At 38.0% G+C, this 27,445-nt stretch overlaps 1 protein-coding gene across 4 annotated transcripts in view; it reads left to right on the top strand.

Moving 5' to 3' along the window:
- Positions 1–27,234, top strand: part of rxrab (retinoid x receptor, alpha b) — a 47,246-nt gene extending 20,012 nt beyond the window's left edge. For 2 of the 4 annotated variants that reach the window (XM_026939820.3, XM_026939821.3), the window contains 9 exons: positions 6,797–7,041; positions 12,678–12,828; positions 12,902–13,081; positions 15,498–15,667; positions 18,993–19,122; positions 20,044–20,176; positions 22,846–22,937; positions 23,394–23,499; positions 24,306–27,234. In XM_026939820.3, coding sequence (XP_026795621.1) covers positions 6,797–7,041; positions 12,678–12,828; positions 12,902–13,081; positions 15,498–15,667; positions 18,993–19,122; positions 20,044–20,176; positions 22,846–22,937; positions 23,394–23,499; positions 24,306–24,453 — 1,355 coding nt within the window. In that variant the 3' untranslated portion in view covers positions 24,454–27,234. Of the gene's footprint in view, positions 1–6,796; positions 7,042–12,677; positions 12,829–12,901; positions 13,082–15,497; positions 15,668–18,992; positions 19,123–20,043; positions 20,177–22,421; positions 22,712–22,845; positions 22,938–23,393; positions 23,500–24,305 lie in introns of those variants that run through there. The other 2 variants (XR_008300832.1, XM_026939822.3) reach the window with 2 other exon arrangements.
- Positions 27,235–27,445: the final 211 nt, after the last annotated feature.

Here is a 27,445-nt window from a genome sequence, read left to right as displayed (position 1 = left end):
GAAAGTGCCATGAGACGATAAAAAAGCTCAGATGACAGGCAACTTCCAAACTTTAAACCATATTACTGACCTGATCGTAATTTTGTCTAAGAAGAGGCATTTTCACTGATCATTCAGTTATTCCTGCCTCCTGTACTAGGACTGGCTAGGAGTTCTTATTCATTAACAGTCTACTGATTGGACAGTTGAGAAGCCAGACTGTGAAAAATACAGACAAATGATCAGTAAAAGAGATTTGTCACAACACCGAGAGGAGAAATGTAGCATTCTTAAATGTCTGTATTGTATTGTCTTGTTTGTCTTGTTTATGTCTCCAGACCTCACCTGTCGTTATTTGTCTTTGTCCTTTAATGTTAATGTCACTGTATAAAACAGCTGTAACACTCTTTGTGGTCCTTCACACAGGCATCACAGTGACACATCAATGCAGACATGTTTTTATGTCTTTCAGTGCAACTATTTTTCACTCAAGAGAGATTGCATTGAACATATAGAACTGTAGTGAAAGATTCAGTGTCTTTGTGGCATTTTCATATTTCTGTAAAGATGATTGGAGTATAGTGCACAGCGATCACTCTGGGTGAAAGTCTGAGCAGGTGTCTCTGTTTATCTTAAGAATCTGTTGCTATCTGTCCATCCCTCGACAAGTATGTCCAATTATGCAGTGTCATATAGCACAGGTCACAGTATGCAGGTGTTTTATAAGGTGAAAGTACTGTTTGTCTGTTGTATAGCCAAACTTAACTGCTACTTTACTCTGATTAACCCAGCAACACTTTATTTATTCAATTTGTTCAGTTCTTTTATAGACAGTACTGCTCTAGATCCAGATTGTCCACAGTGATTGGTACGCTACAGACACTACTCCCTACACTGTTTTAGGAAGCTCTTTCGTGATAGACACCTTTACAGCAGGTTAACATACAGGGAATGCATGTTCCCTATGACAGAAATAGCTCCTGAATATGAGGCGTGTAGATGCTTTGACTGATTACAGAAATAGCTGTACCAGCGTAACAGGTGCTTAATTATATTTTAAAACTTATAGTGGTAAACTAAGTCTTTGCCAGAGCACTGCTCCTTACACTGTAGAATCAGAGCCATGTGTCAGGCTTGCTCGAGCAGGCTCCTTCAGATGGTCCTCTGATGAAAAAATCGGGTGTCAAATCACAGTGATTTTTATTCCAAACAGCTATTCATTGACCGTTCAACCATACAGTATAGACCTTCTGTCAGATGTCAGATCCCCCAGATGTTCACAAGTCACAGGAGGGAAGAGAATCATTAATTTTTCATATACTTGACTCACTTTCTGAGTGAACCGAAGATAAAAACGAGAACACCAGTGAGTTCAAAATATCAGCGCGGAAAAAAAAAATTCTCTGGACAAAATTGTTCATCTGGTTTATTCAATTCAATTCATTTTTATTTGTATAGCGCTTTTTACAAAGGTCATTGTCTCAAAGCAGCTTTACACAAACAAAAGTAAAGTGAAGTGTGTGTGTGTGCCGTCTCTGATGAGCAAGCAGGGCGACGGTGGCAAGGAAAAACTCCCTGAGATGGTGATAGGAAGAAACCTTGAGAGGAACCAGACTCAACAGAGAACCCATCCTCATATGGGGTTACACTGTTTATCTGCATTGAATGTCATCGCAGTCTTCATCGTATAATCCTCACTGATGCAATGATACGTTTAGAAAGATAGCAACTGTTCAAGTGATGACCCGTTTGAAGTCTGATTTTATATGGTTCTTGCATTTAAGAAGCTGCATTTGGTAAGAGCCAGTTGGAAAAGATGACAAGTTGATGTTTATTTTTGGGTTTGAACTTCTGTATAATTCACTCCATCACCTGAAACAAACTATTATAAGCCTTTATTTAATATTGTGAAAATGCTTACATCTGGATTGTTAAATGAAGTCAAAATGTCAGTGTGTGTGTGTGTGTGTGTGTGTGTGTGTGTCCTAATCAGTTTGTGAGTATATTGAGATACATCAGTAAATATTTAAGAAAAGTTATCCATGTTCAAACTTGACTTGCACCGATTCAAGTTGCATGTCACTATCCAATCCCACTCGAGTTGGCACCTTTTGTAGACATTAGCATCATCTCAATCTTCAGACAAAGAAGTAAAACCAGTCATTCGGCTATAATGAGGGATCTATAGAATGACATGAGCTTCTGTACATCATAGTCTCTGTTAAAGAATCAAGAAATTCATCAGAGGCAAGTCTGCGATCAGGTGGTCCACATGCCTAGAAAGTGATTAGCCTAGATTCAACTCAGGGTTTACTGATTCAGGGTTTACATCCATCAGCCAGGTCTGTCTGTGTTGGTGGAGGGAATATCTCAACTTTCAGAGTGTTCAAACACTGGCTGCATGAGCAACTCAATTAACCAAAAACAGTATGTTATGGTAGGGGAAAAGTCACGCAAACACACTAGCAGTATGTAGTCACAGTACTGCCACGGGGATGTGGAAATTAATGCAGAGGAAGAACTGACCAGTGGGCAGGGGAAACGACTCCCCCTGTTGTGTCATTGTGTTAGCAATGCAGCTAATTTAGCAAGCTCAGTAGCGAACAGTGTGCTGTAGGTATAGAGAGATGATTCAAATTGACCATGCTAGCTGTGCTTAGCCACATACTTGCTAATATGTGGTAGAAAAAAATGCCAAAAGAGGACGCATACTAGTGGGGATAATGAGGGGTGAAAAGTGGGCTGTCCCAGTGCTGTGTGTCAGCAGACTCAGTAGTATGTTGTGTATCGAGGGGAAAAGGGAAGTTAGCAGGTGCAGTAGAGTTCTTTAGTGTTCTCCAGAAAAGGTTCAGAATTTAAGAAAAATGCACTCACATGGCAGAAGAGACGATAGGAGATGATATGGGTTTATCTCCAGTTTTGAAGGACAGCTGTAGTCACAAACTGTGACCTTTATAAGGTGTACATGTAGTCCAATGTGTACTAGGAGAGAAGAAGAAAAGAAAAGATGGCTATATGACAGGAGTATTTATTGTCCTTTCTGACTTTAGTGGAATTTATTCTTACCTTGGTGATTAGGAGGGTTGAAACTGAACTGTTTTTCTGACTTGCCATGTGGAGACAACCACAAACAGCTCGTCTCCCAAGACTGCTTCACACTGCTGCACTTAATCAGTGCTGTGAGCTGCATGCGAATACAACTGCAGTAGATTACTGCACCTGACAGTCATGAAGCTGACACACAGCTGGATTAACGGTTTTATTAATTCACTTTTATTAAGTTGACAGTCCCATTTTATTCGTTTTTGTTCATGTTTTTATTCAGTTTAAGTTCGTAGATCATTCTGAGTTCTGAAGAGTTCTGAAGCGTAATTTAGTTGTAGTAACTCCTAACTACACTCTCTGAACTTGAACTCTGATTAAGGCCCATTAGCTGGAATGCTGTGACCAGTGCTGAAACAAATGACCTTTCCCATCATGCTCTCAAATAGTCTTCAGGAGCTGAAAGCAAAAGATCACAAGGTTCCATGTACGTGTCTATGGAGATGTGGATATGTGGATATTTCTAAATAAATTTTTTCCTCTGTTTGTGAAAGAAAAGTGTATACATGAAAAATCGATTAGCTGTAATCATTTGCTCAAAGTCTCTGCTATGAAATGTTGATTCAGTCACTAGTGTCACCTTGTACGGAACAGAAACTGTAGCGATGATGTATTTTCCGCTATTCCAGTAAAGGCCAGTATTGAAAGAACATGTGTGCTTGATTTTATCTCTGTCTCCACATACAGCCAGGTACCACTAAATCGCACTGAACAGCATCACTGTCACTGGCTTATTAACACACACTGACAGTAATTAAGCAGTAATAGGCTCTATATATGGAATGCAGATCCATACCCATGTGCAGTTCTGTTTACCCGCTGTTTATCTTTCAGTAGGTGTTTATGAGTGATCAGGTAAACACTTCACATGACCATATTTATTCAGCACTTCAGTTTAGATCACACTGTTTGTACAATAGAGGAAGATCATTTTCTTTCTTGACGCTCACGCTGTCCTGCTTGACTGTAGCCAGAGCTGCACACTGAGCACTGTGGATAAAGGAAGTGCTTCTCAGAAAATAGAGTTTCTGTATAAAAATTAAAGGTTAGCTGCTCCTTGGAGGGTGTGCACTATATGGTAATTTAGAAGAGAATTCACTACTTTCATGGCAAGTCCACTGATCCGTCATTGATTCTGCGAGCATGTTAGTAGACCGAAAGTTGTGCTTATATGACGGGGTTTCTCTTTATAGTTAGTGTGTGGAGACTAATGAGTTGTCCATGTGTTGTTTATGATATAGAGGAGTTCCAGAGCTTTGCAGCCGTGACTGTTTACATTCACCGACTGTGTGAATGCACACATTTGTGTGGGGCTACCTGCACCCGTGAGACGTGTAACGTATGCCTGAAGAGGTGAGGAGTTGGCCGGGGGCCAGGGGAGAGCCGATGCCAAGAGGGCCCAAAGGACATCCATGCTAGTTTGGGATTTAATGAGTTTCCATGCTATCGGAAAAGCACTGCATGCTGCACAGGATGCTGTGGAAAAAAAAAGACTATATGCAATGTGCGATGTGCAAATATGGTCTTTTAGTCAATCTGTTGAAACATTTCAGCGATGCATGTGCACAGTATGGTGTGCAAACAGACAGACAGAAAGACAGACAGACACATACACACACACACACACACAGAAAGGCTGCAAGACAGTCTGTGGGGTTTTCAGTTGGCAGCCACAGTTCCTGGTAGAAGTCCAAACTGACATTACTAGTGTATAATATAACAGTGTGTGCTGGCTCTTACTGTGCTTCTCACTTCAGAAGTCTTATTACATACAACGTTTTGTGAGGAATATCCAGTTACTATACAGGGAGGTCTGATGATTACAGGCCATGATTTGTTCTTTTAGAAACTAGACTTAAACAGAATGCTAGACAGAAATGCAGATATTTGTCTTCTGGTTTTATTTAGCCTTCACAACCAGATTATACTATTTAGCTGAATGGTGCAGAAATACATGTTAATACTTTTCCCAGCTCTCTGTTAAACAAAAATATAAGGTGAGAACAAGCTATTGTAAAGATGTAGTATTTGTACACCGACACTTATTTTTCAAAGGAGTGTTTGCACTATACCTTGCTTTGGTGTATATTTTTCCCTGTAAATAATGAGTAGCAGTAGAAATGTCAGTGTCAGTAAATGAGCAGCTTATTTTACTTTACTGCTTTTTCATCAAGAAGCAACATGTACAATATATCAGTCTTTGCAATTACACCAAATATAAATGTATTACAATGAGCTAATAATGTAAATGTATTAAAATGTGCTACAAAATAGTGCAGTCAAGAATGTAACCAAATAAAATACTGTGTTTTGTATTTTTTAAATATTTTTTATACTATTTGTAAGGGGGACATGAGATCAGTAGTGCTACATCAGATGATAAATGTTTGATGACATTAACATTGTGTCCTTCAGAAACCCTGTTAGCGATTTGCACTAAATAAAGATATCTCTTTGGTTTCTAAATATTAACGTGGTGCAGTTTACCATAAACAAGCTCATACCATCTAACTCACTGGCCACCATTACTAGTCATGTGAAATCTTTAAAACACTTATTAGCAATACCGTAAGAACAAAATGGATAGAAAAGATTCACATTGCTACGTCTTTATTTTGTCCCTGAGAAGTCAGTCAGCCATTTGGAATCTGCTGCACTGTTCATGAACTGAAAAGAGAAGATGTTGTCTTTGGTGTAGCGTGAAGCGCGTACTTCACCAGATTCTCTTGAGTGTCAGTTTACTTGATGTCATCAAACAAAATATTGTATTATACACTAGACAAAAGCATTTAATTCAGATAGCATACCAATTTATTCTATGTCCATAAAGTACAAATTACAAAATAGTGTTTTGTGTTTTTAAAATCTTTTTTTTTTCTACTCTGTTTTACGAGGGTTTTGATCAGTCTCGCCTGAATTCACACCAGACTGTTCAACCCAATGTACCACTGTGTCAGTGAAATATGGGGGATGGGGACAGTTGAAGTCAGGCTAGATGTAATTACAACACAGCTCAATAAAAACATAGCATGAGACAGTGGGGTTGTGCATAAACAGCCTATTCGTCTGGTTATCCATGAGCATCAGTATTGTAACACTTTTCTATGGCTACACAAGCATGACATCTTATTGTGGGATTTCAGTGGATTTCAGTGGATTTTGAAGTTTATGTTTCACTTACATGCATGTGAAACAAAGCGTAAAACAAGGGCAGTGTGATGTTGGTTCAAGTTTTAGGCGCCCCTGATGCACCCTTGATGCAGCTGGTGTAGACTGAAATGCTTGATAAACGAAAGATGTGTGAATTGGTTTACACAGGTTGTGTCTCTGTGTGTTTTGATCATGGCTGTGGTTTGATCAAAAAAAATAAATTTGATCAGATTAATGCAGGAGGATCTTTAACCATGATACATGATCAAATCACAGTTTCATTGTGGAGCAGCATAATTGCAATATGCTTTTTTTTTGTCCATGTTGTGTCCACATGTTTTAGCAATCAATAGAACCCTGCTTTTACATTTAAATGTATATGGAAACACATATACAGTAAGATCTTACTATGATCATGCTCTAAAATTTTTAAAACACCATGTAAATCTTTCACAAAAAGCTGTCAACTGTCTTACAATATTTAATGTATGACAGTGTGCTATATCACAGTTACTTCTTTTTCTTTATTTTCATCATTTTCTCTCTGTCCGTCTCTTTCCCCCAGACTCATCAGGCCAGCTGTCCTCGTCTCCTCTGAGCTCCCCGACTGGTCACCGTGCTGTTGGCCCTCATCCACTCCACCCGTCCCTGCTCACCCCGTCTTCCATGGGCTCAACACCGGGTCAGCTTCACTCACCCATCAATGGCCTAGCATCTCCCTTCCCTGTCATCAACTCACATATGGGCCATCCCTCCATCACGGGGCCTTCCAGCACCAGTATGGCCTTCGGCCCTAATCTCAGTCCACAAGTAAGTGCCTTATAATGTCCTCTGTAGGCTGACGGAAAAAAAACTTGATTTCCTGTTCCAGTTGAATGCTGCAGCTATAGAAATCATTGGGATATTGCTGTGCCTTTTGCAGTTAAAATAAAAAAGCTCCTAGTGTTTTATGCTTTCAGTTTGTGATTTCTGTGTGAATTTCAGTTAAGCATTTACTATATTAATTGAACTTTCACTATGGTTGTGGTAAAAGCTCTGGAGTCCTAAATGTTACATAGTGTATCTGCTTTAAATTAAATACATTAAGCTTGCTTAAATATTTATAATATATTATGGGGAAAGTGACATTAAATATGCAAATGATCAATTAAAGGAGGGTGTTTTTATTTTTTTTCTCATCAGCACAAATATTTATTGTGTTTCTGCTAAAGTTCACAGAGACTGTAACTATTGTAACTATTGTAATTTTTGAGAACCTGGGAATCACACACATATACACACAAACACACACACATATGCATAAACAGTTTAGTATGTCCTTCTTATGTTTGTATTTTTAGTCAGTCTGGAGCAATGCTTTATTATGGACGTTATGGAAAAATACTAGTCCTCATAAAAGATTGTGGTGTTATTAGATTTTTGTCAAGTGGTGAAGGCACTGAATATGAAAAAGATTTTATGACACACTGTAAAAAAAAATACTGAAATTTCCAAATGATGTAATTCCACTTTTTAGTCATATTATTGTGAGCTTTGTTTGCTTTCCAAGAAGCATTAACTTTGCATAGGCTGTAGGCAAATATATGGATCATTACTATGAATAATAATTGTGTGGCACTATAATTAAATCATTGTTTGTGTTGTGCCAGTTGGAGAATAAACAACACACAGCCTGGATAGATTTTGTGAAATGTTAAGGACCTTCATAAACAACCAGCCAAATGTTTCTCATGTTTTCTTTGTTTTGTAATGTATCTCCTATCGTGTTACAGCTTTACAGAGTGCTGTTCAGATGAAGTGAGATATTTTTCGTGAACTCACACGTGAACTAAGGAGGTGTATCGCTGCTGTGTTATATTTCACAATAACAAGGTTAGCCATATAATACACGTCTTGTTACACAGTTATCATAAAGGACTTTGTCAGAAACGCTTGCTCATTAAGAGGAGGCCTCGCAGGGACGAGAGGAAGCCATTAGTGCTGTGTGCTGCCCCTGCATGGAGCTCCAACATGTTTGGGCAGGCATGAAAACAATGAGGTGGTTTTTTTCCCTCCACCCCATCTCACCAAACAAGTTTCCTTTCAGAAAACTCTAAATTAACCACTAAATCCAGAGGGGTATGCTTATTAAAATTTTAGATATTGCCATTTGGGATTTAATAGTTAGTGAAAACGGGGATTCTTAGCCGAGCCTCCAGTGCCCTCCTTTAATACTCATTAGCGCCATTAGGGCGCTTGATGTGGGACCAGGCTATCTTATCTGTGTTCTTATTGAGCCACATGGGCACTGTGATCTTTATTGGCCGGCTGAAAGTGCTTAGCAGAGGCCCAGAAGAGGCCTGACCAGAGCCTGGGCAGACGGGAAATGAACCGCCCATTAAAACCTGCTGCTCAGCCATGTGGTGTATGTCAGAATGAAACATTTTTAACACCCAGCCAGACCCACGTATCACACATACACACTGTGTGTACATCCTGTCAATAGCGCAGACATATTAGGCTCCTACAGGGAATAAATTTAATAGAGCCATTTTGCCACAAAGTAATTTACACATTGTTTTGAAATACTTGGTTTGATTTGTTTTTCACTCTGCTTTATTTGAGGATGTGGGCTGTGAGAATCCCATCAATGCTGACATACGACGAAACGCCTCTGCTATAAATCTCTGTTCAATACTCATCTCAGAACAAAAGATAAATGTTTATACTATTTTTTACAGAAATATTTGGATCCCATTCCTATCCTCATAGGTTGAAATGGTGGCACAGCAGGTAGCATTACTTCCTCACAGCTCCAGGGTCCACTCCTGAACTTGGGTTACTGTCTGTGTAGCGTATCACATGTTCTCCCTTGTCCATGTGGGTTTCCTCTGGGTTCTCCGGTTTCGTCCCACCACCCAAAAAGACATGCTGGTAGGTGGATTGGCTATGCTAAATTGCCCCTAGGTGTGAATGTGTGTTTGCATGGTCCTCTGTAAAGGACTCATGTCCCATCCAGGGTTCGTTTCTACCTCACACCCAGAGTTGGATGGATTAATTAATTAATTAAGATGATCCACCCTAAGCAGAAGTTGTCACCAAATCCAAAAAGAGTTTCATGAATCAGCAGGCATCAAGTCAATGTATACATGCAATAGAGATTTAAGCTTTTTTAAAAAAGTGCAGCTGTACCTCAAGTCAATATTACAGACAATCAGTGTCTGTGGACCCAGTAAAAAGCATCCATGTTACAGTTCCAATATAGGTCCATCGGATTCTTTAAAGGCCATCATATCAGACATAAGTGTAAAAACTTCAAAGCTTTCCATTCTACTCCTCACAGTTTCAGTCCAGTAGCTGGATATCTGACATGTTTTGATTTGGCTGTCACAGACAACCTGGTATTTTCACATGGCTTGACTTTATAAACTCAGTAACCTCCTTGCTTTTTCACATTGCGTTTTCCTGAAAGACCTGCTGCTGTGAGATGACAGTCTCTCCAGATATCAGATATGTGATGTTTTGAAAAGGCTGCAAGAAAACGACATATACATTCCAGGGTTGAACAAGCTGCTGTATTTTTTTTAATGTGATCGCAGTTTGTCTTTCTCAAGGAGCATACGGAGCTGTGATATTAGAGATCTTAGCTGAAATTAGCAGGAGTAGCAAACCTATTAGTTTAACTTCATTTTCCAATAGTGAGGTGGAGACATTGCTATTTTTTTTTTAAGAAGCAGTTTGTAAGTAGTTAAACTATTTTAGAGAGTGAATAGAGAAGTACTGTTGATAAATGCTGCATTGTTTACCTTGAACTTTCTAAAGACAAAAAATCTACATTTTCACTCCAGTAGTTATATATCTTATGTAGTATATTATTAGGTGGTTGGAGTGCAATTAATTTGAAATTACTGGCTGCTAATGGGTCAGCTCATTGACTCTCACCTAAGGAAGAAAATGGAAACCTTGGGCTGGACTCTGTGAAATGAATGTAAATAAATGAGTGCCATTGCTAGTCCACATAGAAGTCAGCTGGGTCGTCATCACCAATTCCAACTTCCAACTTTACCTTACCTGTCAGGTTGAAGTAAGCTCCATCCAAATAATTATAGGAAAATCTGTTCACTCTGTGGCCATCTTGATGATGTCTCTGGACATGTATTTCCTTCCGTACAAACCATGGTCCTGTTTGCTTGAATAGGGAGAGACCTATAAACTGATGTTTCAAACACTATTTTGAACTCTCGTTAAAATCCAGCAACAATGCCAAAACTAATTTGTGGACTCTGCATGTACAGCATATCACTTGTTGAGTGGTATCACTCATGAGAGGGGTATAAAAGAATTTCCAAAACATTAGATGTACCGTGGAACACCATGAAGGCCATCATCAACAAGTGGAGAAAATGGAGCACCACAGTGACATTACCAAGAACAGGACATCCCTCCAAAATTTACAAAAGGCTGCCAATAGACCTACGCCATCATTAAAGAAGCTGAAGGAATATCTGGCAAGTACTAATTACTCTCTGCCTGTGACAACAATCTCTCATATTCTTAGAAGCCCTTTTTCAAAAAACATCCAAGCCCAATTAAATCACCCCAAACCATGTGGCAAAATGTGCTGTTGTCTGCTGAGACCAATTCCAAAAGGTATGTTTTGTGAAAAAAAAGCACATCATCAAAAGAACACCATATCCATGGTGCAGCATGGTGGTGGCAGCATCATGCTTTATGGTTGCTTTCCTTCAGCCAGAACTGGAGGGTAGAGAAAATCATGAATAGCTACAAATACCAGTCGTTTTTAGTGCAAAACCTTCAGGTGTCTATTAGTAAACTGAAGATGAAAAGGAATTTCACCTTTCAGCACGACAATGACCCAAAGCATACATCCAAATCAACAAAGTAATGGCTTAATCAAAAGAAGATCAATGTTTTTGAATGACCTAACCAGAGCCCAGACCTGAATCCAACTAAAAATCTGTGGGGTGACCTGAAGTGGGCTGTGCACAGGAGATGCCTTTACAATGTAAATATATTTTTATATATGTATATGTCATACCTCCTGGACTGCAGCACTGTATGTCTAGCTGTATTTTTGCTCAGATAGTCCAGGAAAATTTTATTGTTTTTCTCTGTATGAGATCCTCTGTTCCTTATTAAACTCACATCAGAGAAACTGTGGCAATGTTTATGTGTTTATATCTTCTGGTATCTGAGGGGAAAGAATTTATGGTTGTCTTAAAATAATATGAGACCTTCAGTGGTATTTGCTTGACCACTGAGTCCGGAGCATATAGTGAACGCATAGCAAGATTGTAGATTAGATTGTGACCGAGTGTGTAAATGAGCGAATGTGTATGTGAGTGAATGAGTCCAAAACTACTGTCCGAGCCATGCGGTTATACAAAAGTAATGCACACATTCTGACCACTCAGATTCAAGAATTCAGCTGCACAGTGGTATAAATGTCCTTACTGCACAAAAGCATAAATAAATAAATAAATTATAAATCAATCAATCACATTCATGTCTGTCATAGTTCTGCTTCAAAATATTATTTGAATGCTGATTTCACTCCCTTAATGTTGAAATCTAATTTTTTTGTTTGCAATTATTTAAATTATTATCTTCTAAAAAAGAACAAATAAGCAAGAAATGAAAATTAGACATGGATTATTTGTTTTAGTGTTCAGACTAAAGCAAACGGAATAAAAACAATGAAAGACAAGAAAAGGGAAATGTCATATTTGCTTGAGTGTTTCTTGTAGGTGTGTGTGATGACAATCATGCAGGTGTACACACTGTGGCTCTCCTATGGACTGTTAGAGAGGAATGAAATGTGGAGACTGCAGCCTGTTTCAAAAACTTGCTTTATATGAGAGAATAGTTTACTTTATGGAAATGAAACACTGCCCCTGAGAATCCTGCTGCTTCTTTTTATCCCTTATGTGTGTCTGTGAATGAGGAGAATGGAGAGAAGAGAGAGAAGTTTAAGATGGAGTTTCAGTTTCCAGCAGGGTCAAGATCACTCAGATTTCCATTCTCTCATTTCAGGGTAAAGTTAATTCACAAAAGATGGAACACCTTAGATAGATGGATGAATACAGCCTGTGTGTTCATGGACTCATACTGCAAAAAAATTACATCTTAGCAAGTGGAAATCTTGAATATGGTTACATTTATCTAGTAATTTCTTTTATATGATTACAATAAACCTAATATAAGATTTTTTTTCAAACTTGAAATATTCTTGTTCTATATAGAAAGTAAATTTATGTTTACTTATTTATAAGAAGATTTGAAATTAGCAAAAACATATAGAAATTTAGTTTGATTGTAATGATCATCTGTGTAATTTTCACTGTAGCAGTTTGCTCTCTGTTTGTGAATTTGAGACAGTGGGCTCCTGCCTGGTTCTCAGCCTCATCGTGTGTGTCTGTGTGTGTGTGTGTGTGTTTGTGTTTCAGCTCAGCTCCCCCATGACGTCAGTCAGCAGCCCGGAAGACATCAAACCTCCTCTGGGCCTGAACGGAGTCATGAAGGTTCCAGCTCAGCCGACCGGCACCTCGTTGTCTCTCACCAAACACATCTGTGCCATCTGCGGCGATCGATCTTCAGGTGAGACATTTACATAAACATTAACATTCCTTTTCTGCAGGCAACAGTATTAATGGATGAGCCGCTCTTTCAGGTAAACACTACGGCGTGTACAGCTGCGAAGGCTGCAAAGGCTTCTTCAAGCGCACGGTGAGGAAAGACCTGACTTACACCTGCCGAGACACCAAGGACTGTCCGATCGACAAGCGCCAGCGCAACCGCTGCCAGTACTGCCGCTACCAGAAGTGTCTGGCCATGGGCATGAAGAGAGAAGGTGCTCTTTACTTATTTCCTCCACGTTTTGTGTGTATCACTTTGTTCACACAGCATGACAATTTTGATTTTATTTCCTAAATCCCAGTTAAGCATCTGGATGGCAAATAACAACTGACCAAATGAAATTGTTGGGACATCCACATTGGTTATTAAAGTACCATTGCTGTGAGAGAGTGATGGAGGGATTAAGGAGGTGTGTAAGAGCATAAGTATGTGAGTGAAGCAGTGCATTAGGAAGTGAGTGAGCGTTCTGGTGTATGTGTGTGTGTGTATATATATATATATATATATATATATATATATATATATATATATATACTTGACAAACACAAAAGTGTATGTGTGTGTGTAATGTAATGAGAGAAACTTTTGTGTTTGTCAAGTCAAGAGGCAAGGTCCGAGCAGGTCTGCAGTTAGTTGTCTGCCATGTCAGTTAAATTGCCTCTTTCTGTGAAAAGAGAAGGATCTTGGCCATGCTTATCTGACCTGGCTTCATGCTAGCTATAGACTAGCCAATCGTGGGTATCTGTGAGCTCATATGTTAGGAAGAGCGCAGACGGCACTTTCCTCTGAGTGTGTTATGTTGCCCAGTAACGAAGCTTGAGCAGCAAAATCTGAAGAGATGTGGTTGGCCAGCTTCACGTGTCCCTGAGGAAGTATGTGTTAGCCTTCACCCTCCGACCAATTTGGGGAGAAAATGGGGAAAAATGTGGAAATATCTCCAAAAAATTTTCTTGTTGCAATCTGTTGATGTCATTGCGATCTATGAAACATGATTTGACTGGTCAAACTGACTTGCATATCAACACATACATGTCATGATTGCAAAAGTCGTATTTTATGTCTTTTTGCCTGCAGGAAATCCTTCCTGGTCTGTTACAGTATGCCAAAAAATCTGATTTGGGCTGCCTGCCTGAACAAAGCTCTCGTGTCTAAGTCGAGGTTCACCTGCCTTCCTCTGAGTGTCTGTGTTTGTGAGCGAATCTTGTGGTAGTGCTTCAGAGTCAGATTTTTTGTTGATAGATCCCTGCATCTGGTGTCACTTTTCCTTAGAATCATTTTAGCCAAGACTGGGTGTTTATGTGGCCTCTGTAATTCAAGCCAGCTATCTGGGAATGTAAGAAGCATGCAGGCACAATGGCATGTAAGATTGACTTGTTTGGTTTGATTAAAAAAAAAAAGTTCAGGACCGTTGAGGTTTGGTGTTTCTCAACGTAGATGGGGGAACAGTGGAAAGTTATAAAAATACTTTTATAGACAGTAGTGGGAAAGAGTAAAATGTTCCCAAATACAAGACAGACTTGTTTTTCACCTTGTTCAAAACCAGTGGACATGCAAACACACTCCGTTTGTTGGCCTTTTTCCTTACAAGGCATAACTGTCAAATTCATCAACATATAGAAAGTAGAAAGGGCAGTTTTATTGGCCATTACACAGCAGCTATTGGTAAAATGGAGGTCTGTTCAATTTACTGAATCATATTGTTATTGGACTGCAGCCAAATAACATATAGTCATATATATATATATAGTCTCAGAGACCAGGCAGAGAAGGTTTAACTTCCTGGATTTGTGTAATTATGGCTGCATTGGATTTAGCTCTCTGATGTCTGTGAATAATGTCCTCCATTCTATTAAAAGCAGACTGTGCCATTGCTGTGGAGAACTGTAGCCAGGGAGCAAAGTAAAAGCAGCTGTATGTGTATGTGGGGGTGTTTGTCTGTATGTTTGTCTGTGTGTTTCTGTGTGAGTGCTAATGTTATCATAAATACATTACATACAGTGCCTTCAAAAATTTTCAGCGCCCATTATAAAATTCAGCAAAATAAACATTACATGCAATAATTCTAATTTGTCTTAACAAAAAACAATTCTCTCTAGAACCACTTTTTGAATTAAAATGTTTATTCTAAACAGTATGTGACAGATAAGTTGTTGACACCCCTAAGGAATATTTTAAATAAATGCAAACAATTGTCAGTCTTGAAAAACTTTTGTCATTTACTCTCAGTCCCCAAGAATTCTGTTGCTGCCTTGAACCATGTCCTGTTTCCCATGCACTGTTCTGCATGGAGGAATGGGCTAAAATCCCTTCACAAGTATTTCTAACCTTGTTAGACATTACAGTTATTCTGTCTAGGGCGGCCATCACAACATATTAATTGTTGGAAAAAACATGCTTATATTAAATTATACAATCTTCCTGTAAGTTTGAGCTCAAAATATCACCGTGTTATTTGTTTTATGTATAAATGTTTTCATTTTCATGAAGGGTGCCAATAATTCTTGAGGGCACCGTACTTCGTTTTTGAGTAAATTTGTATGTATGATATGTATTCTCCTGATCCACATATACTGCATATAAATAATTCCTTTTGTGTTTGTGTTTGCGTGCGCGTGTGTGTGTCCCTCCAGCTGTCCAGGAGGAGCGGCAGCGGGCGAGAGAAAAGAGTGAAGCTGAATTGGAGCTGGCGGGCTGTACCAGTGAAGAGATGCCAGTGGAGAAGATTCTGGAAGCTGAGCTGGCAGTGGAGCCCAAAACCGAAACCTATGTGGAAGGCAGCGTTGGTGCGGCTGCCAACTCTGTAAGACAGCTCTCTCTTTCTCCGTCTCTTTCAAACACACACTCTCAGATCACACTGTCGCTCTGATACATCAACTCAACTACTTCATGCAGCTGTTCCATCTCGATTAGACCACACTGAAACTCACAGGCACAGGAGAGATTTTCTCCCAGATATCTAAAATTGCAGTTTGTAGATTTACTATTTTAGAAATGATGGAAGTGTGTTTAATGGACTCTGACAGGAAGGGGCTCTCTCTGGACGGGGTGTCCACCTGTACAGAGTAATGCATTGTGGCAGTGAACCATTATACCTTCCTATAACAAGATACAGGACAGCAGTGATCTTCCAGTATTTACAACCTCCACTGGGAATAGAAGTTTGCTAAATAACCTAAATTTTATATCAATACATTTTTAAGACTTTGTATTGTAACAGTATTTATACTGTATTTATACTGTTATACAGTACAGAGGAGATATGTTTTGTCTTATTAACTTCAGTCAAGAGAAAAAAAGAGAGGCTGGTGACTCTATATGTTACAACTCTATAAACACACAAAATTTGATTCATTGTGATTTATGAGGATGTTCACGAATGTATTCACTGTCCTTTTCTCTTTTTCTCTTTGCAATGAAAAAAATATATCTGCTTAATTCGTTATGTAAAGCTAGCCGGTCAAACAATTCAGCACTTATACAGATTACATTTACTTATCTGTCCAGGAGCAACATTGCTAATTCTGCATCCAGCTTCATCTCCTTCACCAGTAATATAATTACTCCATCTTGGAAAAGCACTGCCAGTGTTTATTCTGGTTTTACTGCATTTCATGTGCTTATATTTTTTCAAAGCAGAGAGTGGTTTTTGCTCACAGGAGAATTATCTGGCTGCACTGATTTCAGGCTGAGATGGGGCAGAATGAAGGAGCATTGGGGAGTGTCTGTAAAATGACTGACAAGAAGCCCATCCAAACACAAACAAGGCTTCCAGACCAGAAGGCAGTTTTTTGAATGGGTTTTCTCAGCCATGTAATACACTTGTGCTGAGGCCATGGTTTAAACCATCTGTTATTTTTGTATCATTTCTACATACTTTTCCACATTATTTGAACTAGGATGAAATAAAAAAAATCGACTCTTGCACCTTGAAAGCTACTGAATGTAAGATTTAAGAATTTTGCTCTGTCCAGTAGAAAAATGCTGTTGCGAGTTATGTTATGTGAGCCACAAACCACATTCTACAGTTATGTTGAAAACCACATTCTACACTTACTATAGATCCCACTGGTGAACTGACATAATATTTAGCTTTTTTAGCTTCTACCAGCAGCTGTTTTGTGCTTAAATGTGGTTCCACACTGCTGTGTTTATGAATTACCAAATTGATTTCAAAGTTTAACATCTAAAACGTTTTCATCTAAAACATTCTCTTCCCTACGATCTGTCAGTGCACTGCTTGTTCAAACCTGCAGAGTGACGTTACATGCTGTTCCCAGCTCTTAGTGTGTCCCAGAGGCTGATAGTAGCGTGCTAGCTCAAAGAAAATTGTCTTGTTGAAAGGCAAAGGCTTCTCTCTAATGATTACTACAGCTCTCTGTTAAGCCATGTCAGAAATTTGGAGGCAAGACTTTTGGCTGTTCTTCTTAGGTTATCATGCATGAGCTTGAAATTTCCCGCCAACTTGAACCGACAGCTTTGACTGTAAATTACTGTGAATTACTATTACAGAGCAGCTCAGTAACATCATGTTTTGGATTATATTTTCCTGTCTAACTCAGCAATGATCAAACAGATACTGTAGTGTTTTACCAACCATAGAACAAATATTTTAAAAATGCAAAATTTAGGAAAATTTATGTTCCTAAAATTCTAAGTGCATTGTGATTTGAAGAATACAGAATGCATTTTTTTCTGTCCTTCCTGAAACAAGTTAAAGCAATCACAACTCCTATTCTCCACAACCTGCAAGGTCCTATGTGCAAATGTTTTGCAGTAAGTAATGTTTTACGGCACATACATCAGTTGTCTTCGTAGATTTTGTCAACCATAACAACAGTATTTGAAAATCTAGCATTTACATCTTGCTCAACACTACTTGGTGTGCTTTGTCCTTGTGTCTGGAAAAGCGCCTTTTGAATGAAACCTGATTCTGACGAATCCTACTTCCCCCTGGCTTTACTGAACTTTTTGAGATGCCTGCTTGAAATATGTTTAAGACATGGCTGATATTATGAAATGTTCTGTGAAAATGACCCAGAGTGATAGTTGAAATGCTTTTCTAATATGCGTCAACAGAAGTGAACTTTTACATTCTCTGTCAGACTCGCCTTCGTCTGATTGAGTGAATGTTTGTTTTTCTCCCTCTCCTGTCACTATGACATCTCTGTATTTTTCCCCCCAGACTCCCATGCACATAGTTACAGACAGACAGAGGCACACATGCACATAGACACAAAGGTTTGGTTTCAGAATAATAATAATAATAAAAAAAGAAAAGAAATAATATTTGGCCAAAAATAAAATGTACAAATCCCTTAACCTACCCCAAGAGAGCCAAGACATGCCAAGACACTTTTGGTGTCCAGAATTTGTTGCGTTAGTTGCAGAGGAGCTGTGAGGTTAATGTAGCTGACAAGAAGCTTATATGTCAAAGTTTCACATTGTGCAGATCATCACATACTTACCTCAAACTCCAAATACCTCATAAATATCTCAGATATACTTGTTTGTCTGGTTTCTAAGACTATCATTAATTTTAAAAAAAACTGTTATTAACAAAAACACATTGCATAGCTCAAATCAGTAGTAGTATCTGTAACTAGTTTCCTGTACATTTTTATATACATTAGCCTCTTAGTTTAAAAAAATCAAACCTAAATCTGAACATTTTGGGGCTGACTGACTACATTAGGGGAAACCTTAAGAAACTGTGATAGACAATGTTCATTTAAAGGTAGTCAGAAAATAAGAAAGAAGTAAATCTAGTCTCAGTTTTAACCTTCAAAAGTAAACTCAACACAAGTGCAGGCCCTTGGAGATTCCTCCCAGGTGTATTGTAGGTGGGGATTAAATGAAATCCTCTTCAGCTTGTTTAGTATTCCTCTGACTCTGTGCTTCATGGACAGGTTTTTTTTCTTTCAGACACTTTCTGTCATATTGTCCTCTTTTCGCTGAGTTACCCTGAAACTGTACAAACATTCAACAGTCGTTTTGGATAGAATTTCCCACGAAACCCAATATAGTTAGAAAGAAATTATGATTTTGTTATATATTTAACTCAGTGCTGTAGCAGCATATTTATTAACATGAAGCTGTCTTTTCTCTCTCTATCTCTTTCTCCGCAGCCCAACGACCCCGTTACAAATATTTGCCAAGCTGCTGATAAGCAGCTCTTCACATTAGTGGAATGGGCAAAGAGGATACCACACTTTTCCGACCTGCCTTTGGATGACCAGGTCATTCTTTTACGAGCAGGTACCAATATAATCACACAAAAATAAGCTGCTTTTGATTACATTTGATGAAGAAATGTAATTTTTACTTGTTTGTGCCTCAATATTGTACATTGGCTACATAGACATAATCATACAGTATATAACTGTATATGACATACATGTCCTAGTCTTGAGCACTCAGGTATTTGGAAACAGTACTGGCCACTTAAATAAGCACATTTCGTGTTTACTACTGCATAATAGGCATTTTTCCCATAATCAGTTGGATATTCAGCACATGCAATATTAACATCGAGAAAAATATACACTCTATCTGTGCGTTCCATATGGGAGGAAACAGCCTAGGTATGAAACATTTTTAGTCACCATTTGTGCAGTACTATTTCATGAGGTCCTTTATTTTGGACATTTTAATAGGCATAATATGTAAGAAGGCAATCCCATAATTCAGCTGAACACATGAGTATTCTCTGTAACATGAAGAGCTGAGCTGTCAGTCTGAATAATTTTAGAGATATAATACTAATAAGTTGTTTGATGAAAATGTGCATGTAAATGTATTAAGCATAGAAAAAACATTATTGTGATTACGTTGTAATGCATGATAAAAACGTAGGTAACAATGACTGTTGACAGAGCAAATGCGTCTTTTTGTTCTCATGCCGCATGTGTTCCACAGGCCTGAGGTTCCCTGAGGACACTCGACATTGTTGCATGCTATGTGTGCATGCTAAACTCTGACCTTGTTGGAGCGTATTTAGACTTAATCTATGTTTGACACTTTTAAAACAAACAAAGCTGTTCCCAGTTTTTGTTGACTTTCTTGACAAAAACATGCGGTTACCTCAAATGGCCACCAGTATGTATCATCTTCTTTCTGACTTTTCTCATGTTTCTGTTCAGAGGCTGAAGGCTGCCTGTCTCTCTTTATCTCTCACAGGGTGGAACGAGCTCCTCATCGCTTCTTTCTCACACCGCTCGATAAGTGTGAAAGATGGCATATTGTTAGCAACAGGCCTCCATGTCCATAGAAACAGTGCACATAGCGCTGGAGTAGGTGCCATTTTTGATAGGTGAGTGTCTGCTGCCTTCACACATCTTTGCAGTGGAAACTAAGAAGTGTGTGTCAGTTCAGTTCATGGAAAGCTTATGGGCTTTTAGCGTAGAGGTTCCCAGGCTGTTGGAAATCGCTAAAGTAAAACTGTATTGGGAAACAAGCTTTCTAGATAATCAGCACAAACATACACTTCAGTGCATCTCATTATCTCCCATACGCATTGGCGCATTTACACACACATACACACAAACACAAAATGCAGTGTAATGTAACCCAGCGTAATGTTGTCTGATCGGCAGGTCTTTACCATCAAATCATAAACAACCATGTTATCAAAGTTAACACAGACGTGTTTGATAATAAGGTAGATAAGGAGTTGGTGCATGGTCGCAGAGACCGAAGGCTCTTCTAAAGCACTGCCATGCTCATTTCCTCATTATTATCATTCCTGTGTTTTTTCTTGCACACAACATGAAACCATTTCAGAGTATAAAATGCTTTAGTAACACTGTACACTAAGGCTCCTTTACCTAATATTACTTACACAATAGTTATGAACCAAACAATGAACAAAGCATGTGTTTCTAGATTAATAAACCAAATAAGCAAAATAATCAACACCTTCATTAATCAACATTCATACCATAAATGAGTAAAATTAAGTCCACAATGATCAATATGATCACCGTAATTGGCATGTTCGTGTTTATAAACTGGCAAAATTCAGACCTGAGGCTGAAAAGCAGGTTTCAGCATGGAGACCTGAGTTAAACTATTAACATTAAGGAACATGCTGTAAGTTAAATAAACATTTATCAATACTTGCGTATTTCAGTTACATTTAAACAAATGTCAATTAGTGCATGTCTTACTTTATTACTTTGTCAACATTACTTATGATTTGATACTTTATGATTTGAAGCTGAGGTTCATAGTTTACCTAATTTACCATAGGTTACCTAATGCTGTAAACAGTGTCATGTAAGGCTAGGTACTATAGGTGAATAGGGTCTTTTTTAAAGCAAAAGATATCACAGTCACTCCAGTTGACTCCTAAAAGTATTTTTTTGTACTGGACATGTTTCCAAAATGTAAATTTTTTATTCAAATGAGGCTTGGTCTAATTAAATTAGCATAAATCAGCATACATAATACAATGAAAAATTAAGTGTTTTGATGTTAGAATTAAAGTAACTGTGAAGATGTTCTCAAAAGAAAGACTTTTTGGTGTTTTTTTGTTTTATATTATTACTTTATGGTTTAATCAAGAACATACCATGCACTGTTATAGAAATCGTTTTTGCAGTCTAAAATCTCACATAATTCAGACAATAATCAATATTTTGGGAATTTCCTCTGTAATATCTTAATTAGGAATAGGAATGAGCATGTGAAATTTCATGAATACAGGTCTTCTGAAACTGAGATTTTGGTTCTGAATATAGAAAAAAGCAGATTTTAAAATGCAGTGGTTTCATGTGTTTCCACTCTAGTAAGTGTTGTTTATAAGGTTTATAAAGGTTTATATTATATGGTATATATATCATAATGACACCTACATTGACATATCGTATATCATAATGTGGAACAAGTTTTTCAGGGATATATGACATGACGTTCTTGTGCCAAGTTGGTGGAGCTTACAAAGTTGCTAAGTTTAAGAGAAGACATGTTGTAGACGCAGTTTACCCAAAAATCTGGAAAATGATTGACATGACCAAAACTGTCATCTCTACCTGCAGTGTCTTACCTAAAGGTGGCAATTCCCAAACTTTAAATGGATATTATGAATTTTCTGGGACCCCAAGCCTTGACCAACTTAAAAAAATTTTATGTCAGATTTATATTAATGTAAGGTAATGTGACTAAAAACCAGTCCTTGCCCTGACTAACCAGTCTATCGCATGATTTTGTGTACACGTGGAGAATGTGGCATTATTCACACACCCACAGAATAGCTTATGTAGGCTACATAAAGATTTAAAAGCAGTGTTCACTAGATGTCACATCAGAGCCAAATCATCCTATTCTGTCAGGTTTCCAAGTAAAACTGTGTAAAATGTTCAGTGATTTTATGCACAGCAATGTTAAACATGAGCTCTGTCTCCCTTAAAACTCAAGTATTAATCTAAAAATCTAAAAATGTGAATCCAAAATTAGCCTACAAGATCTCAAAGACCAACAAGTCATAGTTTTTTGTTTTTTTTTCACTTTTACACTGCCTGTCTTCTGCTGCACACACGGGCTGTTTTGTTTAACAGGTTGGAAAGCCCTGTTCTGAGATATCAGACCGGACCTTTATGACCGATAGATTTACGACTGCCATAGATCATTATCTGTGAGTTTTTGAAAATGACTCTCCTAAGGACGTTACTCTGTGTATCGCTAGATTGATAGCACTTTTACATTAGGCCACATGGAAGTGTTATGTAGCTATGAGATCATGTTTCACTTTCCATATGAAATCTGTCAGTGCCCTTTTTAATTAAATGTTCAGTTGGTTTAGTGCAAAGAAAAAAAGCCATTGTATGTACCTTAATGGTTTTCATACAGATAAGGAGTGATGAGTCATTTTGATGTCATTCAGCGTGAGGCATTTTTCTCAGTATTTGTGAAAGCAAACACATCAGTAAAACCAGAAAGGTTACTACTGCGAAGTTACACTGAGTTTCTTTACTGGAACAGAGTGCTGACAGAGCTGGTGTCTAAGATGCGAGACATGCAGATGGACAAGTCTGAGCTTGGATGCCTACGAGCTATTGTACTTTTCAATCCAGGTACAGAAACACATATACTCACACATGTTCATACACACTGTCACTAGATATTACCTGTCTAAAAGGAAAAACATGGTATTTAATGCATTTACATTTTTTCTGTATCCAGTGCCTAGAAACCTAATCTGAGAAAAGTATAGTAAATTGCATATAGTGTAGTGAATGTGCTTCATAATCTGCCACAAATGAAAACAGCATCCATGATCTTATTTAACACTGTATTGTGCTTTTCTAAATGATCTGGGGGGCTTTTCTAACACAAAAAACAGTTATGTCATCGTCAATGCACAGTGAAATCTCTTACCTCATACAAAATAAAAATGCTTTTAACATGACATCATGCAGTATAAGGCCTAACATACATAATGTATCTTATGCACTGATGTTAGCCAAACGGATTTCTGAAATATGTCATAAAATAACATGTACTAATATCTTCCCCTCCTCCACTTGTAGACTCTAAAGGTCTATCTAATCCAACAGAGGTGGAGGCACTTAGAGAGAGAGTATACGCTTCACTGGAGGCCTACTGTAAACAGAAATACCCCGATCAGCCTGGGAGGTAAATATACACACACCTGTTTTTCTGGTATACAGTCTGAAACTATTTCAAAGTTATTTTTTGTCTAGTTAACGAATGTTAATCAGTAGAAATTAGAAATGTGGATGGTTTTGATGTTGGTGTAAGTATTAATCCTTGAGGAAGCCCACATCTAAAATCCCTTTAATGTAATTCTGACAGTGAAAAAGTCAATGAGTGGTTGTTTTTTTTTTTGTGCCAGATTACACTTACTTAAGGGTGCTTTCACACCTATTAGTCTGTCGTTTCAGAGCGAAATTGATATGGTTTGTTTGCTGTTTTGTTTGATTTAGTTTCACAGTGCATAAAAACAAAAAACAAAACAAAAAAACAAAAAAATTTGCTTGGGGTACATGTAGGGCTGAAACCATACTTGTAAAGTTCCTTCAGTCATTGCTCAGAAATAAAGGAATGGGGGGGAAAAAGGTACGCATTGAAATCACAAGAGAAATCACAAAATTACCACACAAAGAGTAAGAGCTGCCACGAAATAATTGATTAGATAATTATATCAATAACTAGTTTAAAATGTTTTGTGTCACAAAATGGTTTGGTTCACGTCCTGCAGTTCACTTGAGTTCATTTGGAACAAGACCGAGACCACCTTGCTCAGACCGAGTGCAATTGCTGTGTTCTCGCCTGCCAAAATGAACCCCACCGAGGCAGAAAATGCACAAGGGTTTGATTCAAACTGAATAATGTGAAAGCACCCTAAAGAAGTAGAACAACAAGTAGACCTTCTAAACTAGGTGTATCATAACATCTGTTTCTTTACTTGCATTGAGCAGATTTGCTAAACTGCTACTCCGACTGCCTGCTCTGCGCTCCATCGGTCTGAAGTGTCTGGAGCACCTCTTTTTCTTCAAACTCATTGGAGACACACCCATTGACACTTTTCTAATGGAAATGCTAGAGGCACCACACCAAATGACATAATGGAGCAGTGCCTTAACACAATGTCATGACAATGTCACTCAGAATTCCTGTAAAGAACACTGCAGTTTCATGCACACATCACCTTCAGGAGGCCATGATGAGATGCATTTATCTGCTAAACGTCTTCTCTTGCAATCCAGGAGACAAACAGATTAGCTTTGGTGCTTTATCTTTGGAATTTGCAAATCCATACAATTACACAAAGACCATTCACTATGGAGTAATTCATAAGGAGGATGGATTAAAAGAGTCATAACCGTATGCTTGGGAAGAAAGCTGGCACAGATTTTAGCAGATCTCGTGGTCAAAATGATTTCTTAAATATTCTGCCTCACAGTGACCTACCTCTGCAGTCCACTCTGTTCACAATGTCTCTGCTCAGTTTCATATCTGTACACATTCAGGTCAGTGTGAGTGTATAGGTTTCATGAACGGATGCAAAATTCTGCAATACCTCATTAACACCCCTCGGTACCACAGGACTCCTTTTTCTGACACCTCATCACTGCCTTTGTTATGGACTGTACTTTATGTACTATAATATTCAACATCAATTTTGCTATTTTTTTTTTTTTAATATTTTAAAATTCACTGATGAGAGAAGGATGTATAAGAAAGAAATGGTTGTATTTGCAGCACTTAACTGATTTTAATTTAATTTGTTTTTTTCAAACAGTGTTGAAAGTAGCGAGGCTGCCAGCAGTCGGTCTTTGCATGGAGCAGTGTTGTTTGCCTGTAGCAGAGGCGTATGAATGACAGAATGGTCTAAAATGAATGTCACATGTGCTCTTTGCCTGACTCAAGTTTAATGATAGAAAAAAGCAATATGATTCTCTAATGTTTGTGTAAAGTTTTAGATGTTTGATTATCAATTGTTTTGCCTTTATAATTCATCTCATTAATGTATCAAGTATTTCCAAAGTTTTTCATTTAAATGTCATGTGATGATTCCCAGCAAAGCAGCATTTGTGCTATGAAAATATGCAGTTAGGCTACGTTCACATTAAAAGGCTTTTTTTTTTTCTTGCCTAAATGAGACACAGTCTTCTCAATTCTGATTTGGGACACTAATATGTGGTACTAGATACATAGCCATGTAATTATATGAAAACGTATGAGGGGGTCATATTCACCTAGTGCTGGTAGCCTGTTAGCAGTGCTACCTAGGAGAAGGTAATGGAGAAATGACAGTAACAGCTGAAAAACCATCAAAAACCATCTGGACTTTTTTATTTTCATTTAGTCATATAACTGCTACTGAGCTGTCTGCCTCGAGAGCAAATCTCTGTAATGACAGATTGTGCTACAATTTCATTACTACAGTCTCTCAAATGTTTCTTGTTGTTCATGACACTTCATCATGCAGGTGGTGTTATTGATTTCAAAATAGGTTCATGTAAGTCATTTCAGGGCAGAGGTCTGAGGTCACATAAACACGAATGTGACCTGTTAAGACAGAAAGAGAGAGGTTAGTCTGCCACCTGGTGTTCACAGGTGATACTACAGCTTTCACAATATATTATTTAAAAAAAAAAAACAGAATTGAATAAGACTTGTAATGTGAACATAGCCTCTGTTAAGAGAATCCAGATGATGGTCTGGCCTCAGGGATGTAGAAGGTTTGAGAAGAGCTTACTCTGCCACCTGGTGTCTCACAGGTGATACTACAGTTCAACATTATGCTGAAACAGAAATCTGAAGAATCCTTCATTGTTTGACAGTGTTCAGACTTGGCAAGCATTGCGAAATAACCAGACCTCAGGCTTTGCAAAACACTTTTTATATTATAGTATTAATCAGACACATATTGTGCAATTACTTTCTGTCTTATAAGGAACAGACAGATTGTTGTGATGTTTGCTAAAAGGAACCTCTTGCAAACTGAGCCAGGCTAAACTAACGCAGTGTTCTTATACAGTAAATATACATTTGATATTATTATTATTATTGTTATTATTACAGATTTTCATAACCAGACTGTGCAGAATCTCAGCACGGTCACTGATTGCAGTTTCAATAGTCACATATATAACTCAATGAAAGCAGAAGCTACCACTCAGGCACATACATGGTTTACATGCAGTTTCATCACATAAAAAAATCACAAAACCCTAACAGTGGTGTTTTTTCAATATCATATGTTTCACAATATCACGTTTTATTCCTTTTGTCTTGCCTAAAGCCCTTCTCACCTGTAGCCTGAAACCAGGTTTAAAACAGTGTCTGGGCTTTAAACACCAGCATAAAGTCATAGGAAGTACAAAAAAAACATCATCTTACATTTATTGGAGCAGAAATCAAGGCCAAAATTCTAAAAGGCCGGAATCTAGAATAATCCAGGGTGTTGGGCCTCATAGAAGACAAACAGGGTTTAGTAGACCAACAGAGACAGCTGATATACTTTCCCCATGATAAGTAAGGTTTTGGCAAACCATGAAAAAAGTTTGGTTTAAATAGAAATATCTATTTTTGTACAATTGTAATTTTATCCTTGTGTTCCAGGTATTTACATAATTCTATTGAATGTTGCATACATTAATTGTATACATGCTGATTTGTAAAATGGAAGGGGTCTTGCCCTCTGAACAGGTTGCTGTTGAAACATTTTCCCCAGTTATTTTATTGTTGTTGTTGTTGCTGTTTTAGCACCATTGGGCTTCACCTGGAAAATGAAAAATGTCATTTTTATATATCAGTACAATGAGAATGGGTTAATTGTGTTGTGCTATCATACAGTGTTTATTGTTCGAAGGACAATTAAATGCTCAGTTTTGAAAGTTACTTTGTTTAGTGCATGATAGAACCATTAACCAGTTACACACTTTTTGAAAACAACAAAAATAAAAATGTTTGTATATTTGCCCCATTAAATTAGACATAAATTTGCAGTATTATTTACAGACATCATAGATGGGGCAGCAGTGTACAATACAGACACTGGCAATTGTGTGAAAACATAAATGAATTCCTGCAGTTACCCAAGTTTCTGAAT

This window comes from Pangasianodon hypophthalmus, chromosome 24 (assembly GCF_027358585.1).
Source record: "Pangasianodon hypophthalmus isolate fPanHyp1 chromosome 24, fPanHyp1.pri, whole genome shotgun sequence".
In the NCBI taxonomy this organism is placed as follows: Eukaryota; Metazoa; Chordata; class Actinopteri; order Siluriformes; family Pangasiidae; genus Pangasianodon; species Pangasianodon hypophthalmus.
Note: the sequence above shows the minus strand (reverse complement) of the source record. Positions and strands in the feature narration are given on the sequence as shown.